At 38.5% G+C, this 18,733-nt stretch overlaps 2 protein-coding genes across 4 annotated transcripts; one reads left to right on the forward strand and one right to left on the reverse strand.

The window, feature by feature from the left end:
* Positions 1–1,300: 1,300 nt before the first annotated feature.
* Positions 1,301–8,057, reverse strand: LOC138874435 (uncharacterized). 3 transcript variants are annotated; one of them, XR_011401415.1, is made up of 3 exons: positions 7,703–8,057; positions 4,150–5,475; positions 1,301–3,745 (listed from the first exon to the last, which is right to left on the reverse strand). XR_011401415.1 is itself a non-coding variant. In XM_070152842.1 (2 exons), exon 1 carries the CDS (start codon positions 7,915–7,917, stop codon positions 7,738–7,740), a length of 180 nt encoding a protein of 59 aa, XP_070008943.1. In that variant the 5' UTR covers positions 7,918–8,056; the 3' UTR covers positions 6,725–7,213; positions 7,703–7,737. The 3 variants fall into 3 exon arrangements, 1 of the variants encoding a protein (XP_070008943.1); XR_011401414.1 differs by having other exon boundaries at positions 4,150–5,481; XM_070152842.1 differs by lacking the exons at positions 1,301–3,745; positions 4,150–5,475 and adding an exon at positions 6,725–7,213 and having other exon boundaries at positions 7,703–8,056.
* Positions 1,479–4,101, forward strand: LOC104248854 (uncharacterized). The gene has a single exon (XM_070152841.1). It carries the CDS (start codon positions 1,479–1,481, stop codon positions 3,732–3,734), a length of 2,256 nt encoding a protein of 751 aa, XP_070008942.1. The 3' UTR covers positions 3,735–4,101.
* Positions 8,058–18,733: the final 10,676 nt, after the last annotated feature.

Genomic DNA, 18,733 nt, shown 5'->3' on the forward strand with positions numbered 1-18,733 from the left:
CGGCACACCAAAAGTAGTTTTTCTATCCGTGCAAAGGTTTCTTCTTGGGACGTCAGCTCGGTTGCATAGTGGGTAGGGGCTGGTAATAACTTTTACTTTATAATACCTTAAAGGGGTCGTTTGGTATAAGGTATAACAAGGTATAAGGGTGATATAAAAATTTAATAACATCTTAATATTCTGTTTGGTTAGCAAACTAGGTATAAATTATCTCGGTGTTAATTTTAACACCGAAATAACTTATACCTTATAGAAGGTGGGGTAATTAGCACCGGTATAACTTATATCTTTTTCTTAAAAATTATGCAATTGTTATTCTACAACATATCAAACAATGAATAAACAACAATCCCACCATAATTAATCTCATTATAACTTATACCGCCATAACTTATATCGGTATAAATCGTATTCCAACCAAAAGACTCCTAAAACAATGGTGGCGTAGTGAGATTTCACAAACTAGCACAATCTAGAGAAATCATTTTTCTACATAGTCACTGTCTGTTGGACCCACCAAATTAGCTAATCAACGTAGTCACCAAGTAATTTAATACGTTCTGTCCACCTTACTAGCAGACAATCTTGGCAACCACTTTTGAACCACACTTATGTGTGGTCTTCAGAGAAACATACAAAATTCTAAACATGCGCTTGACTTTTAACAACAACAACAACAACCCAGTATAATCCCACAAGTGGGGTCTGGGGAGGGTAATATGTACGCAGACCTTACCCCTATCCCGAAGGGTAGAAAAGCTGTTTCCAGGAGACCCTCGGCTCAAAAAAGCAACAGGAGCCGATATATTAGTACCATAAAAATGCATAATAAAATAACAGCAATATAAGAGATATGAAATACAGAATACGAAATACGAAATAGATGGCTGGTATAGTAAAACTAGCAGGTAAAGCCCTGCATCAATAGACGACCAATGACATTCTTAGTCTAACTCCTAACTGGCTAGTCTCACTCTATTGTGCTGTAGAAATATTCACAAGTTTCCCCTAACCTACAACCTTAATGTTCGACCTCCATAATTCCCTGTCAAGGGCCATGTCCTCAGTAATATCCCCTATCTGACTTTTAACAGATAGTAAAATATAGCAGAGGAATCATTCCGGTAGCTAATGCCAATCCTATCCCACCAGCTTTCAAGTAAACAATAATGTCAAAGTCTATCCATCCTACTGACTTTTGCAGCAACCTTTAACGCGTGAAATCATCAATGACCAAAGAAATGATACTGAAGTTGTTTACCAGATCCAGAAATAGTAAATCTTTGGAAAACACTGGAAATAGCTTGAAACAGAGTCAAACAATCAAATAGATATGGTTGCATCCAAAACAGCAACCTAGACAAACACCAAGAGGTAGAAAGACCCACTAAAACTCCTCAGAATAGCATACAAAAGCTCCACCACTGATAAAGATTTCAGCTTTTCACTAAGAGAACTGGAGCAGAGATTGATACGAGATGGGGAAGATTGGTTGCACCATAGATGGCAACCTAGATGACTCAAAATTCAGCGAGCCAATGCCATGGATCGGTATGTATGTAGCAGCAGCATCTGCAGCTTGTGCGCTTGCTATGGCAATGGATACCCTTCATGGCCTACGCCGTAGAATATTCTGGTTTCCTTGCTACTACTTCTCTCTCAATGCTACAACCTTGACACTTCTAGCTGTCGCCACCAAGCTGTCTGTTGATCTAAATACCTCCATGCCTCGTCGCCAAGATCAGCTGACAAAACTTAGCAGTGCTACTCTAATCTGTACGGTAATTGCTAATTTTATACCTTCTTTAGGACTCATGGAGAACAAAGAGCTCTTGATGAACATGATGGCTTTGGGAATTATCGTCATCACAGCCATCGTCAACATTGGCATACAATTAGCTACAGGTGTAATCTATGTTTTCTGCAAAGAGCATATAGCACTCATGTTTCTTATGCTTGTTTTGCTTCTGCAACTGATCTCCTCAGCTGTGGCAATACCAACTACAAAGTGTTACTTGGACCTGAAATATAACAAGAAATACAAGTTAGCAAACAAAGAATGCGGCATCACCTATAAATGCACAACTGAGAAACTGAAGGATGAGCTGATGAAATTCTGGACCATGGCCTATGCCTCTAGCCCCCACTTCGTGGCGGGGCGCTTAGCAACATGCACTGCATCTGGAGGTTTCTGCCTTCTGAGCACAGTAATTTATGCTGAAGCCATGCTTAGGTCTTACTTTCTCCATCGGAGCTTCAACTTTTGTAGTGGAGACTCTGAATACAAGTGGTCCACAACCTTGATTCTTGTAACTCAGACTGTGGCAATAGGAGTAGGAACTATTGCACCAGCTTTTAGATGGTTCATAGCCATAAATTATCGCTGCCCCAAAAAAACAAATAATGCCTGCAAAGCCAAGTTGTTCAAAGTGGAGAACTACTGGATCCGTATCCTGCTTCAGTGGAAAGAATCCCCGTTGGATTTCAGAATTTGTGGCCGGCATGGTAGAAAATTTGCTCATAAAACAAAGAACAGACTTCTAGATTTCTGTATTTGGATGCAAATTATGATGGTGTCACTCAGTAAGCTAGTTCGGCTCATTTCCACTTTCTCTGTAAGTTGGTTATTGATAAGCTGTCGGAAGGCAATCAGGATGCTGAAATGCAACAATATGGTGTCTAGTCATGATATAGAGACGCAAGCCAGTCTAAAGCCAGATCTTAGCCACTATGTTTTACATCTTGAAGGTGAGGAAGCATTAATTGACTTGATGATGCAAAGCAACCGAGATGTGGTAGGTCACTGGATCGGGATGGGGAAAAAGGAGCAGCCTAAACATCTTATACAACTTCTGGAGAAGGTGAAGTCATCACCTGGATTCAGGGGAGTGTATGGATTTGACCATGCTCAAATTCCTTCTTTAGATTCGGAAGAACCTCCTAATTGCTGGGCTCTTCCCGTAGTGACACTGACAAGCATTGCAATTGCACTTCCAGACATTGATTTCCACTCAATCAAGGAATTAATAAGGTGTGTGTATGAAGGTCTCACGTACATCAAAGTTGTGGAAGAGAACCTGGATGCTGGAAAAGACCTATCATACATCAGGAAAGCGGCAGAGTTGGTGTGGGTAGGAGTTGACTTATGTTACAAGTGGCTGGATGTCGATCTCCGCACGACAGCCACTGAAGGACAAAATCCAAAAGACGTGCTTGAAGGACTCTCTGAGAAATCAAAGCAAATATTCATCGAATTTAGAAAGAAAGATTTGAATGCTTGTTTAAAGGAATCACCCTCAAGATGGCCTACCAATATGTTGGCAGCAAACTGTATGTACAGAGTATGTGAAACACTTCTTCAAAATTCTGATAGGAAAGAGTTAGATAACAGCAAAATCATGTTTGACAAATTGTCATCCATGATCGTGGATATAACAGGCGCTTGTCTTACCAACCTACAAAGAGTTATATCCATGCAATGCCACCATAGCACCATTGAAGAGAGAGCAAAAGGTGTCCGTTCTGCCATCTTACTTCTGGGAAAAGCAGAGAGTATTCTGGAAATTCTTCGTTCACAGCCACTTCCAAACTCAGCACCAGATAAATTGGCAAAAGTTGATCATTGGCGTACACATAGCAAAGAGGTAGACTACCTCTCCTGCAGTAGTAATTCACCCTCAAATTGTACTCCAACTTCCCAAAGTTCATCTGACTTGTATCTAACAGTGGACTAAGAAGCAAACACCTGAAAGGGAAAAGGAAAAAAAGACAGGTTAAAGCCTATTATAATTTTGAGCAGCTGGCAGGACTGGAAGATGCGGAAGAAGCAAAAACAAATTTGGAAGATTCTGGATATGGTTAGAGAGATATCACAGGTGTTTCAAGGGAAAAGAGGAAACTGTCGCTTTTGTCAAAAATAAACGAATTCAGAACTTGAATTTTGTGCAACGCTTCTTTTGTAAATGATATTGATATGACGCTAGACTCCATGTAATCTTACAGTCATAAAGGACTCATGTCTAGCGAGCTTTCGTATTATGAATAAATTTACTTATTTCTTTCTTACATAAAATAAAAATAAAATAAAAAAGTATGGCTTCACATGTCTGTTGACCACCCAAAAAATTTCATTCATTCGCACTCTTGTACCTGCACTGATGGATGGGAAAAGATCGTATTGTATCCCTTCAGTAACATATTATAGAAGGACTTTACAGTAAATTGTTCGTTGCTCGGATCTTTCCACCTCAACATGTCCTGATCTGTACTGGTGATGCCTTGCTTGTACAGTAGAAGCTACAGAAAGTTCTGGAACTCCTCAAGTTCCCAGTGCTGTCGAACAGAGCTCCCCCTTCTTCGTATACTTGTATCAAGGCGAGATCTTTTGACTGGATATTAAAAAGAATGCCAGGAAAGTTCTAAACGAGGCATCATATCTCAAGTATCTTTGTTTCCATAAGTCGGTCCTAGCTCCATTTCCCAACTTAATATCTGATGGTGCTATCAAATTCCTCCCTTACCTTCATGAGTCCCTTCCACAAGTCTTCCTCCCTTACCAATTCCATGGAAAGCAAGTCGGTTATCCAACTACTATGAACTTGATATGCTACAGAGAATAAACCCAGCTCCGACTACACAAAATGTCTAAGTAAAGACAATTGTATGACCGAACCAGTTACATCTGAAATATTGAGATCACTAAAAGAAATATTGCTCCTTTATCCCACATTCGCACTGATCAACCTGTCAATGGATTTAGATACCCACTGTTAAATCAAGATACCTCTGGGTAGAGATTATTAAGCCAGTAAATGATTAAGATAAGACTTCAGCTACGCAGTGGAATTCAAATCAATTATGACTTTTCACAATGAGGCAATAGCTTGATGATGAAGATAAGAGTATCGTGTTAAATAATAATTTAATGCAGGAAAATATCCTCCTATCTGAAAGCACTACCAACCGAAGGCACAGTAGTGAGAAGTTGGAAAAGCCCATACCATACACAGGAAATCACTAGAGATGCACCCCCCCCTTTACTCAAAGCTGAAGATCCACATCACAATGCGAGCACCAAAAAGACCAAGAAACAACAGACTCAGTAGCGCATAACTGGAGACTGACCTTTGCAAATGTAATTCTCTATTACGGTCACTGTGTGGTCTACCCCTCCGTCCAACAAACAAAATCAAGCTGGCGTGGTAAACAAAAGAAACAAGAAGATAAATAGAGAGAATACCAATGTAGATGAGCACTTTTATGTGGCTATCAACGATGCAGAATTGAATATTTATCAGGTTTCCAGAACCAAGAGGCCCCATCAGTTGGATCGTTGAAGAACATAACCATCTTGAGTAACACTGGAGCACACTTTACACACTTAAATAAAGATTGCATGTACCTTAATTGAGAACTTCCATAAGAACAGCAGTTCACCGAAAGCCGAGAGAGACACGAAAAGAAAATGTCCGTGCTCTGCATCTTTGCCAACAGACACAAAAGCATGAAACTTATTCCGTTAGAACCACATGCACCCTTGAGTCAGATCTTAAATAAACAACCATGTATCCATGACAACTGAGACCACACGTAGGAAGAAATCCACCAATCCAAGCAAGCGTCCAAAAAAATCAAGATAAAATAAGACATTAATGCAAGCAATAAAACAATATTAGCACATAAGAAGAGAGGCAAGAAATCAAAAGGTTCTAGCTGTGCCCTGTTTGTGCCAAATTGGAATCTTAAGGGACAAGGGGTTATTCCTCAAATATGCAAAATAATTTTCTATTCCTTCAAGCTCTTATTTCTTCCATACAATCCACATGAGTTCTAGTGGGGCAACATCCCACACCTTCTGTCTTCTCTTTCTTCTAAATGTCTAGGTGAACAGTGCTTCCTTCACGGTGCGTGGCATCATCCATTGAAGCCCGAACTATCTAAAGGTTTTCCATCACAAGCAAGATACTACCTCACTATGTAAATGGTGGTGGTCCACGTCTTCGCCCAAACTCTTACACATAAAACCCCAACTGATATATGTAATCCTCCTGTTCCTCAAGTTTTTAGCTGTCAAAATCTCTCTTTCACTGCCAGCCAAGTGAAAAAACACACCTTCTTAGCGCTCTGGGTCTCTGAATTGATTGGTGTGGGAAGGCTGATTCCTGAAAACTCCTTTAGTACTACCAGCCAGGCTCTCACAAACTGAATGCAGAAATAACTCTCAAGTGCATCAGAAATAGCTCTCTCATTGTAAAACTAGTTTCACACATGGACAGCTAATAAGTGGCTGGCAATGCCTAAATCAGATCTGAGAATCATTTTCAGTAAAACCTTCGCAACTTTTTCAACCAAAGGATTAATAAGCTTGCCAAAGTATCTGACACCAATTAGTACTGAAAAGTAAATTAAGATTAAGTTACACTCAGCCCTTCATAAAATCAACTCTTTCCTGCACAGAATATTGTCTTTTAAACTAGTAAACAACCATTCAACCAAACCTTAACAGTGATTTAATGCTCGATGACATGGATACTAAAATCAATCTTAATGTGTGCAAATGCATCAATACCGAACAAAGATGTCCAGAGAAATTACTATCTGTTTCCTTCACTGCTTCATAACGTAAATTGTTTCAACAGCCGCTCATTCTTTCTTGGTCGGGACTGGTTGCATATCTGAAACACTTGTTAGGTATTGGTGCATATGTTTTCTGCTTAATCTCCAATGAAGAAAAAATTGTTTCATTGAAATCCTGAAAATTAATGCTCAGAACAGATATCTAAATGAGGTAAAAGATTATGAATTACATCTGCATGACTTAGGTATCACTCACTGCGCAAAGATAAAAGACATTCTATCACTTTGCACTTCTATGCTGATATAGGCTGTTAGAGGTACCAATGGAGAATGAGCTCTTTCTGCTGTCAGCAACAATTGCAGTATATAAGCAGGATGTAGGCTTAGGTAAACATCTGGTGACAGTTTGCTAGCATCATACATATTGAACTGCTCATAAACAGATGAAGTTCCTTGGACCAGTGGTAAATAGCAAATCTTTTGATTTGTTTTTGTTATATTGTGTTGGAAATCATCAGTTTGACAAGAATGTCTCATTACAGCAGGTATCTGTCTCATTGTACATGTGATGTAACCTTGCAATTCCTCTTTATCCCTTTGGCAAGTCGTGCTAATTCCAGTATACTTTGAGATTCGGCTGTTAACATGAGATAGATAGGTTCATTAAATTCAAGAACATTCTCACATTTTACTGATCTCCTTCTCACCACTGGATTTATTAATCATTGGACAATTCCCATCTTAAAGTTATCCTCCCCTTAACAGTTAACACTTTAAAAGTATTGATCAACTATACCTCAATCTCAAATTAATTCGGAAAAACTATATATATTTCTATTCATCACAATTCGTCCTATTCCATCTCATATTATTCTTTTAAATGCACATATTAAAAGTAATAAAAGGAACATCAAACTCCAAGTCACAATTGGCTAAACAAAATAATTGAAAGCAAAAATTCATTCCAACTTTCATTGATGAATCGTATAAACAAAAACAATGAAAATTCAGCAAATTCTTCGAATTTCCAAAACTAAACCCTCCCAAAAAAAAATCTAATTTGACAAGCCCTTCCCAATCCCCGCCATAGAGGTTACAATAGTTAAAAAGTCAAAATACTAAGCACCTGTGTTCTTAAAAAACGACGCCGTAAAGAACCGCTTACAAATCTTCATCATCTGCCCTGTTTTTCGGTTTACGATAATTCTCTTCAAGATGCTTGGCGATGACAAGGCCAGTGTTAACGAGCTTCTGGATATTGGGGACGTTGTAGTTTTGGGCCAAGTACACTCCGAAACCCGTACCCACAACGAACGAGAATGTGCTTTTGAAAAATCCCATTGAATTGAAGATCCAATTATTTGCTAATTGCTGAGGTTTAGGGTTTTTATGGAGAGATTGATGAAAGGGAAATTATAAAGGTTTGTGTTTGAGATTTGGCCCCTTCTCCAAGGTTCTTTGCTTCCATACTTGCGGAGGTGGAAATGTGGGACCCAATCTGAGTTTTGATGGACTACTTCAAGGGATCAGTCCAGAAACTTCATGGGCTTTGCAGCCCAGTAACTCTGAGACTTTAAGTTTGGCAGTTTTCGGACTGGTCATTCAAAAATAGCGAGTATTTATGAAGTCAATGAAAAATAGTAACTATTTTGCTGTAACAGAGACCGGTCTAGCATAATATACTGGAGTTCAGTGCACCTGTGTATGAACTCCAGCATATTATGCTGGACCGGTATACTTTGCTGACTCCAGTATATTAGTATAATATACTGGAGACTGGAGCACCTGTGCTCCAAACTCCAGTATATTATACTGGACAATTATACTTGCTGGAACTCCAGTATATTATGCTGGAGTTCTAGTGTACTTATGCTGGAACTCCATCATATTATGCTGGAGTTCCAACATACTTATCCTGGAACTCCAGTATAATATGCTGGAGTTCAAGCATACTTATGCTGGAACTCCAATATAATATACTGGCGTATTTTTCGGGTTTTGAACCGTGTTTTCGCTCACATTTATCTTTACATGAAAAGTGGCTAAATTTCTATTACTTTTGAAACTGGGCTATTTTTGAACGACCAGTTGTAAATCTGGCTATTTTTGAATTTCTCCCTATATCTTGAGAAATTTTCATAAATCACTATCTTTTAGTGGTAATTAGCTATCTATAGATACCATTTGCTATATTACGGATTGTAGATACGTTTTCTGTTGTTATAAGATGTATTTAAGCTACCGTATTCATGAATATAGTAGCAAAAATAGGCATGAATCAGGGAAGTCCGGCTAATCAGTTGTTGTATTTGAGTGTATTCGACTGTATTCATGGCGTGAAACATGGAATTACAACTGGACAAATTATTGTATTCGACTGTATTCACGGCGTGAAACAGGGGATTACGCTGTTTTTAAACGAAAAGTGAATCAATTAACATAATAGACTCCTAATATAACTCAACAAACTCAATTATAACTAGCAAAATTTGTATTTCCAGTTATAAAAAAGATTCTCAACCGAAAAATATCCCAAAAATATAGCAATCTTCAGAGAAATTATATAATACATCTGAATACATAAATTATATTAATTAAAAATATATATGAATATATTCATGGCATATAGCGAGACAGTGAATACAATGAAATTCATAGAATACAGCGGGATACATTGAAATACAATGGAAAAAAAGATAGTGAATACAATGAAATACATGAAATACAGTGAAATACATTGAATTATAATAAAAAAAAAAAGACAATGAATAAACAAAAAAAAGTGCTACTGTGAATAGTACCACCGTCACTATTCAAGCGCCATAACTCCGGCGTCCGGCTGTGTAATTTCACAAATTTGGTGTCAAAAGAAGTATCTACTCTTTGCACACAATCCCTAATTGGTTTCATTCTCAAATCTATAGCCAATTGTTACAGATCTTAAATTTTATTTCGCGATTACTGTTGCGATTACTGTAGCGCGAAGAATTCTTACTTAGATTCATCTGTTTCTTCACGTCAATGGAGCTTTGAGGAACTTCATGGATGCTGCGACCTCTCCCCAGCCTTTGGCTGTGGGAGAGGCAATCCAAAACACCATAGAAACCCATCTAAATCGTAATACAAAACAATCGTATGCAACGCAGCTTGTAGGGAAACAATTTGCCGCAAAACTGTCCAAACTGGAGATTTGTCCAGTAACGTTTGAACATGGTGAACCTACTGTGGAATTCACCATTGAAGAGGTGAACCCTTTCACAATGGAAGAAGGTTTACATCAAGCTGTAATCCTTAAATTTTCGTATGGGAAACCTGATCTACAGGAACTACGACAGGTTATTTCCAAACAATTTGATGTCAAAGGCTACTGTAATGTTGGACAACTGGAATATCGACATATACTGGTTAGGTTTGATTTGTTTGAAAATTTTGTTCAAGCTCTGTCAAGATCGACTGGTTATATTAAGGCAAAGAGTGATGAGTTCTTTTTTAGAACATTCCCATGGATAATAGGCTTTAATCCGCGTGAAGAAACATCGAGGGCAGTCGTATGGATTTTTTTACCTGACTTGCCTGCAAATTTCTTTGCAAAAAGGTCATTAATGTCCATCGCCTCAGCAGTTGGAAAGCCTTTAGCAGTGGACAAAGCAACGCAAGATCGAACGCGACCAAGTACGACAAGGGTTAAGGTCTTGCTCGATTTACTGGACAAGCATCCTAAGAGAATTAAGATTCATATTGTGGATAGGAATTCTGGGATCAGGAGATAGTATATGATAATCTTCCAAAATATTGTACCTGTTGTAAGCATCAAGGGCACGATGAAAGATCATGCCGTTGGAAGACTATGAAAAATAAGGAAGATGTAGTTGTTGCGGATGAAACTGAAGGTCTGGGCAATCTGAACAAATTGCAAGGTGATGCCAGGGATTTTCTTAATGCAAAAAAGGCTGGGCAGCTGGAAGATGAAGCAGCAAAAGCAAGTTTGGTTGAGCAGAAGGTTTCACAAATTGAAGGAAGAAAACAAATTGTGAACAAAAACAACGATGTGGTAATAAATCGAGCAGCTATGGATAAAAGAGATATTACTAAGGATACTCATGATGTAGTTGTAGCTGGGCAGAGTAGCTCCCACCCAGTCTCTTTGGAAGCTACTGCTGATCGACCTAAAAAAGAAAAAATAGCTAAGGCATTTGGTGTTACTGGGCTAACTTTTGAAATGGGTGCTACTACTGCATCTGGTGTTGCAGCACTGTTTCATCAGGGAACTGTTCAGGTAGGTGATAATTCAAAGATTGATAAGGGTCCTCCTAGACCTACAAGAGATGTTCCTGCTAAAACGGCTTTAGCAACAATTCTCAAAGCAGTAAATCCAGTGGTTCAAGCTTATGATAAGTTGCATTCTTCTAATGATGCAACTGTTGCGTCAACTGCTGCAAATTTAATGGAAGCTGTAACTGAAGGTGAGGTCCATATGTTAGGCAGTAAACTACCTGGGCAAAGCCCAGCACCAGTGATCACTGGGGTGTCAACTGCTGCAGGCCTAAAGGTTGCTATTGATCGAGATTATGCACCTGTTAAGGATACTAATGCAGCATCTGATCGAAGAGTGTCTTCAGGCGTTAAAGCCAACAATGTAGAGGCTAATCTGTCAAATAGGTTAGCTGAAAGCGAGCAGGGGACTCTGGTGCAACAGGATGCTAAGGACCAGACTTTAGGCGTTAAAAAGACTGGGCAAAAGGGTGTAGATATGGAAGTTAACACTACTAAATCAGTTAGTGAAGGTAAGGGCAATAATACAAACACAAAAGAGGGGGTTTGGAACGTGATTTCAGCAAGAAAATCACCTACGAAACAAGTGGTGTCACACAGTCAAAAATCAGAAAATGTTCGACCAAACGCATCAAACTTTGTGACCAGCCAAAATTCATACGAGGTTCTTGTTGATGCTGGGGATTTTGAAGTTGATGCTACATGTTTAAATGATAATGTGATGTCCAACAACTAGTTCCAATAGACAGCAATGAACGAGGAGGGCAAGGCAGTGTTGAACTGGCAAAAAATTTTGGTGTTCGGCAAAAAGACTCAACGAACAATTTGGGGGCTGAACTAACGGGCAACCAAGCTCATAGTTCCAATGCACCTTTGTTGCATTTTTCCAATCCTTGTGTTGAGCAAATCATCAAAAATGCCCAGAATGAAATGATGATGAACTCTACTTTGGTTAAACAACCATTGGTTACATTGAACACGTCCGTCTTTGGCGTACCATCACAATCGTTGGAATCTTGTGGCGAACATGGTGGATCCAAGCTCTGGGATGACCAACCTGAGTATGATGATGAAGAAGATTTGGGTGTTGATGTTGCTGAGGAGTCTTCTGATGAAGGTGAGAGATGTAGCGGTGATGAAGAGATGTTATTAGTAGGATCACCATCCTTTCCAAAAATTGTAAGTTCTTCTAAGTTAGGACCAGGAAACAAGATTAATGCTCAAGCTCAAGATTTTATTCCTAAGTCTAGGCAGCAACATAAGACAAATGGAAAAACTTTGCAAATATTTCTAGTAACAAATCAGCCTGGGCAGCAGCAGATATTATCGAGCAGTACAACTACTATTCTTCCAGTAATAAATAAGCCTGGAAAGCAGCAGCAGCAGCAGTTGAATGCAAGCAATCCTGGAGCAAAGTCGACTGGGCAGCATCAGTTTGCAAACAAGTCTGGAGCAAAGTCGACCGGGCAGCAACAAATTTTTAAGACCAATTCAGCTGCTATTTGTGTGACTGATCAATATGCAGTAATAGTAGGAAATCATGAACAGCAGCAACTTTATGTAAACAATTCAGGAGATGTTGTAACACTCACAACTGGTGGACAGCAGCAGCAGGATATAAGGCCAACAACCATCACATTGGAGGACAAAAACTTGCTCGATGCATTGCAACTGCAGCAGCACGAACGTCAGTAGTATAAATTGGCATCGACTTTGTCAATTGCTGGACAGCAACAACAAATTGCAAGCACTTCAACTGCTTTAGCATTACCTTTAACAGATGCAAAGCAATAGCAGGACACAGCTCCAGCAGCAATGACAACTTCTGGACAGCAGCAGCGAAATGACATAAAAAGGAACTGAAGCCAACTCGATTGTAGTGCTAGCCGCAAATCAATCTGGGCAGCAGCAGCTTGATCCAAACAATTCACCTGTTATCCATACTTATGGTCGAAAAGCAACAACAATGTCAAAATTGGCATTGACCTTGTCAACGGCTGGACAACACCAACTTATTCCAGCTGCTAGTCCTACACGTGATCGAAAAGTCACAGCAGTAACATCTGGACAGAAGCAAATTGTTACAACCATTCAAGCTATGTCAGAGGATGAGAAAATGTTTTTGGATGCAATGCTAAGTTCCAATTGTCCTGTGAGTAAGAGCAATGCACAGGGACAATCTGCATGGGTGGCACTTGATTTCGTCCAAAATGCTCCACAATCTGTGAATTTGGGGAGAGACTTATATGAAGAAGGAGAGGAAGATCCAATTTTTCAACTGTGCAAGGCAGAGGCAGGAAGAAAAGGTGATTTATCACCTACGCACACCGGACAAAGCAAGAAGTCTCATACAAGAGATAAAAGCTGGGACGACAAGGTGAATGAGGAAGGAATTGTTAGGCGACTTCCAATGAGAGTTGCCAAACAAAAGCAGGCTGCCCCAACTACATCAACGAGGTCCAATCGTTCAAAAAAGAAATGATGATGTTTGAATACATTTTGAACACAGTTGAGAACAACGACAAAGAATTACAAATTTAAGATTTTACAAGTTTGGAAAAGAAGAGACAAGAATCAAATTGGTACTACATTTTATTCTACCACTTTCTTAGTATTCTCATCTGTAATACCATCACAAAATATGTTATAAACTTTGTGATGTTCATAGAATATTTGGTACTTTCAAGTTCATTTTTTTTACATGCTTGTTAGTAGGCGAGGCTTTTGTATGCCTCACTAGGATTAGTAAGGTAAGGTTTAGCCGGGTTTGTGTTGCCTTGGCCCTATGCCTTTGGAAAATACCCACACGGCTATGAGATTATATGCCCTCGTGAGACTTTGCCGGCAGCTACACCATAAATCCTCTATATGAGGCTGCCATCATAAGGCAATGTGAGGCGCAGAGGAGTTATTATATAGCTAAGGCATATGGGTAACAATACAGGTGCTATTGTCCCCCTTATTTGTACTTTTCCTATGTGTTGTATTTTTTCTTTTTGTTATTAATAATAATAAAAAACTAGCCCTAGGCGCTTGCCTAGCGGATTGCAAAAAAAAAGTACATGAAAATACAGGGAGAAATTCAAAAATAGCCGGATTTACAATTGGTCGTTCAAAAATAGCCCAGTTTCAAAAGTAATCGAAATTTAACCACTTTTTATGCAAAGATAAATCTGAGCGAAAACACTGTTCAAAACCCCAAAAATACGCCAGTATATTATGCTGGAGTTTCAACATAAGTATACTTGAACTCCAGCATATTATACTGGAGTTCCAGGATAAGTAGGCTGGAACTCCAGCATAATATGATGGAGTTCCAGCATAAGTACACTAGAACTCTAGCATAATATACTGGAGTTCCAGCAAGTATACCGGTCCAGCATAATATACCGGAGTTTGGAACACCGGTACTCCAGTCTCCAGTATATTATACTGGAGCCAGCAAAGTATACCGGTCCAGCATAATATGCTGGAGTTCATACACAGGTGCACTGAACTCCAGTATATTATGCTGGACTGGTCTCTGTTGCAGCAAAATAGTGACTATTTTTTATTGACTTGGTAAACGTTGGCTATTTTTGAATGATCAGTCCGAAAACTAGCTATACTATGCTATTTTTACGAAAATACAACGTGATACATTGAAAAAACATTAAAATATATTGACAAAAAATCAAGGATTGTCCAATTGCATGAAGTAGCTACTAAAGATCATGCCAGAATTCATACTATTTCTGAATCGTAAGTTGTAAGCACGTGATTTTTTTGCCCTATGAAAGAATTACTCCCAAAAATTCAAAATAAAAACGATTTTCCTTGGTGTGCAATTTTGAGAATTTTTGTGATATTTTGGATAATTATTTGTATTTGTCTGTGCATGTTTATTTGTTAAATTAATAAAAAATACAAAAATATGTCGCATTTGCATTTAGGATTTAATTCTACAATTAGGAATAATTAGGTTTGTTTTACAAGAATGAAAATTACAAAAATATGCATCGTTTGTATTTTTAGCATTTAATGTCCAATTGTACAATTTTATGCTTAATTATTACTTAATTGTATGTTAATTGTTATTGGGAGTTAATTTGCGCTTTTATAAATTAGTTTAGTTCTATATGATAATTTAAGGATTTTTAGAATTTAGTTTTAGAAAGTAAAAGAAAATAGAGCAAAAAATATAAAGAAAATTGGAATTGGGCCTCTTCTTCAAAATTCAAACCACAAGCCCAAAAAATACTCAACCTTCCCCTACGACCCGGTCCATTTCAAATCGGGTCGACCCAGTCCATAACCCAAATACCCAACACCCCTATTATCTTACATTTCACAAAACAAAACAAAAAAAAAAACTAAAAACTAAACCATCCGCCCCTCTCTTTCTCTCTTCTCCTTCACCACTCCTTCTCCTCCAATCTCCATCGCAACCAGTCGTAAAACCAGCCCCAGGTACACGAAAAACAGTAGCTCAAACTCCGTCGTACTTCGTCTTCCTCACGTGAACCAGTCCGGCAACCCCCCATTAAATCCGGCGACCTTCATTTTGTCTCGAAACAGCCCGCCTCCTCACGACCCCGCTGCCACTACTTCATCTTCTTCGTCAAGCTCGAGCTCGAGCTTGAGCTCGACACCCATGGCTGCTGCTGCGTTTTCTTCTCCACCCCGTCACCTACTGTTTCTTTTGTATCGTCTTCAATCAAACGACCCTACTGTCCCGTCGCTGCTACTCCAAAACCAAGTTGTTTCTGCTGCTCCTGCTGCATCCAGCCTCGTCAAACAGCTGGTTCGAAACCAAACCCCATCGCCACTGCTTCGTCTTCGACCACCAACATCACAAGAACCCCTCGTCTTCATCATTGACTGCTCGTGGAGTGTTCAAAGGAGTTTCCAGTCGTCCAGCATCGCTTCTGCTGTGTTGTTGCTGCTTCGTCAAGCATTTGATTCCAAACAAACCCCATCGCTACTGCTTCACCCTTTTCCGTCGCCTCCAGTCCAAAAAACGAGACTCAACCATCTCGTTTGTTCGAGCTTTGGTCAGGTTTGTCGAAGCAGTCCATACACAGTCGGGGACGTCGAGTTGCAGTGCGTCGAGGTTGTCATTCGAACCCAATCCCTTTTAATATGGTAGGATTCCGACCTATTTTTTGTGTTGTTGTTAGCTTTCATTCATCTTCTGTTCAATTCTTATTCCGGGTAAGAAATTAAATGTTTGGTTTGTTCTAATTTTTCTTCTTCTTTGTATCGTTGCATATTTCAAGTTAGGAAGTTCAATCAGTCTTGTATAAAACGGTGGCTATTCCCATAAGTGTTTATTATTGTTATTGGTTCAAATGGTTTCGTTTTGTGTATTGTTTGATTTCCTGCTTTTTGTTGTTCATCATACGATTTCAGTTTGCATTCCGTTTCCATTAATTGTGATTCATGTTGTTTCAGTTGTTAATATTGTTGTCTCCTTGCTCGTTCATTTGTGTCTAAGTTAACCAGTATTGGTTCCCAATATGGTTAACTTATTCCCATTAATTTGATGTTGTTGTTTAATCTGTGTTCATGGGATTTGTTGTTTAAATTTGTTTAGAAATTGGTCATATTTGTTGTATTTTGGTTGGAATTGATTAGGTGAATTGGTTATAGTTGATGGGGGTAGATTGGTAAATTGCAGTACGTTCAGGGGTAAAATGATAATTTCAGTAAGGTCGGAGGGGTATTTTTGGAATTGAACATTTGAACAATTATTTAATCTGAGTGTTCTGTCCACTAGGCATTAACAATATTAAAATAATACATTGTGGGGGACAAGACATAAATTAGTGGGGAGGTGATATAATTGTTTAATATAATGGGGGACAAGACATAATGTAGTGGGGGAATAATGTAATTGTTTAAGTTAAGCATGAAGGACAAGATATAATGAGGTGGGGTTGATATATTTTTTAATGTAGTGGGGGACAAAACATGTAGGCATGGGGAACAAAGGAATTAAATAAGAAAAACATTAAGTTGTGGGGACAAAGCATGCAATTAAAAGAATATTTCGGGTTAGTGGTTCAAGACAAGAGTCTTGCTATAAATAAGAGTCATTCTTGACATAGAGGGGGATTTAGAGAGATTTTTGGAGAGAACATTTTAAGAAGACATTTTGTTTACAAAGATAGTTTTTAGAGGAGATTATTTTTTAGAGAGGAATACATTCTGAAAATCTGAAGAGAGTGTGGTAGAGTTTAAAAAGAGAAAACAAAAACAAATGGAGAAACGAGTTTAGTTTCGGGTTTAATACACGCGTGGGTTGTTGCTGTTTAGTTTGTTTACATACTTTTGGGTTTGTTCTATTGAGTTGTTCGGTTTTCTTCAAAGTTTTCTGGGCCTTGAATCTGGTTCGAATTGCTGCTGTTGCGTTGCTGTGTTATTGCTCCTACTAATCTTCATCTTCTTTCCTTGCTTTCCAAATATCAGGTACACAAACTGATACACTGGTTCATCTTGTAAGCTACTCGAAACATGAATGCAAAATGAGAAAGATTTGAAGTTGTAGTTTAATGTACTCTTTTCTTTCTTTTACTGTCTGTATGTAGAACATTCTATGTATTGCCCATGTAAACTCTTTAAACGACTCACTTTCGAAACTTAACTATAATAACTCGAAAGTATGTAAATAAAATAGGACATTTTCTTCATTTATTTTAGAGAAAATGAAAAATAGAAAATGTAGTCATTCTAAGCTTATCCCTTTTTTAAAAATAATGAGACGAGCTTCGCCCAATAAAAATACAAAATTGCGGGGTCCTCAGTAAATATTTGCTTTAAAATTGCTTAAAATTCGGGATGGACCATTTAGCAAAATTTCACGGCCCTACCCAAAGTAAATGATACGCTAGTCGCTTTAGGTGCGCCTTTAATAATTTAATTTTCTTAAAACTCGGGTGCACATTTATGTGACCCAAATCCAAATCTCAACAGAGTTGAAATGTGCCAACAACCACGGGTGCATTGATGTGACGTGGTTGGAGATGTATTTCCATGATGTTGCAATTCTTGAAAAAATATATAATAATAATGACGAAAGCGGTTAAAAGTTAAAACTTGCACATGAGCTCATAATTGTATAAAATCAGATAAATACAGGAGTTTTTCTAATTAAAGGACAATCGAAACGGGATTTGTTTAATTATTTCAGAGTCGCCACTTGGGAGATTTTCGGGTGTCCCAAGTCACCAATTTAATCCCGAATCGAGGAAAAGAATGACTCCATATTACAGTCTACGTACCAGAAATCCGGATAAGGAATTCTGTTAACCCGGGAGAAGGTGTTAGGCATTCCCGAGTTCCGTGGTTCTAGCACGGTCGCTCAACTGTCATATTCGACTTGATTATCTGATTTTATACAAATATGAACTTATGTGCAAATTTTAACTTTTTACCGCTTTCATAATAATTATTATTATTCTTTTACAGGGAATTGCAACGTTGTGAAAGTGTATCTTGAACCGCGTCACAATCAATGTACCCGTGGTCATCGACACACTTTGACTCCGTTGAGATTTGGATTTGGGTCACATAAATGTGCACCCGAATTTAAGAAAATTAAATTATTAAAGGCACGCCTAAAGTGACTAGCGTATCATTTACTTTGGGTAGGGCCGTGGAATTTTGCTAAACGGTCCATCCCGAAGTCTAAGCAATTTAAAGCAAATATTTACTGAGGGCCCCGCAATTTTGTATTTTTATTTGGCGAGGCTCGTCTCATTTTTATTTAAGAGGTCGTCCTATAGCGGCTACGTTTTCTATTTTTTTGCTTGCATCTAAAATAAATGAAAAGGTCCTAACTTATTTACATACCTATGAATTATTATAGTGAAGTTTCGAACGTATTTTGTTGAAAGAGGGACGT

Source organism: Nicotiana sylvestris, chromosome 8 (assembly GCF_000393655.2).
Source record: "Nicotiana sylvestris chromosome 8, ASM39365v2, whole genome shotgun sequence".
Classification (NCBI taxonomy): Eukaryota; Viridiplantae; Streptophyta; class Magnoliopsida; order Solanales; family Solanaceae; genus Nicotiana; species Nicotiana sylvestris.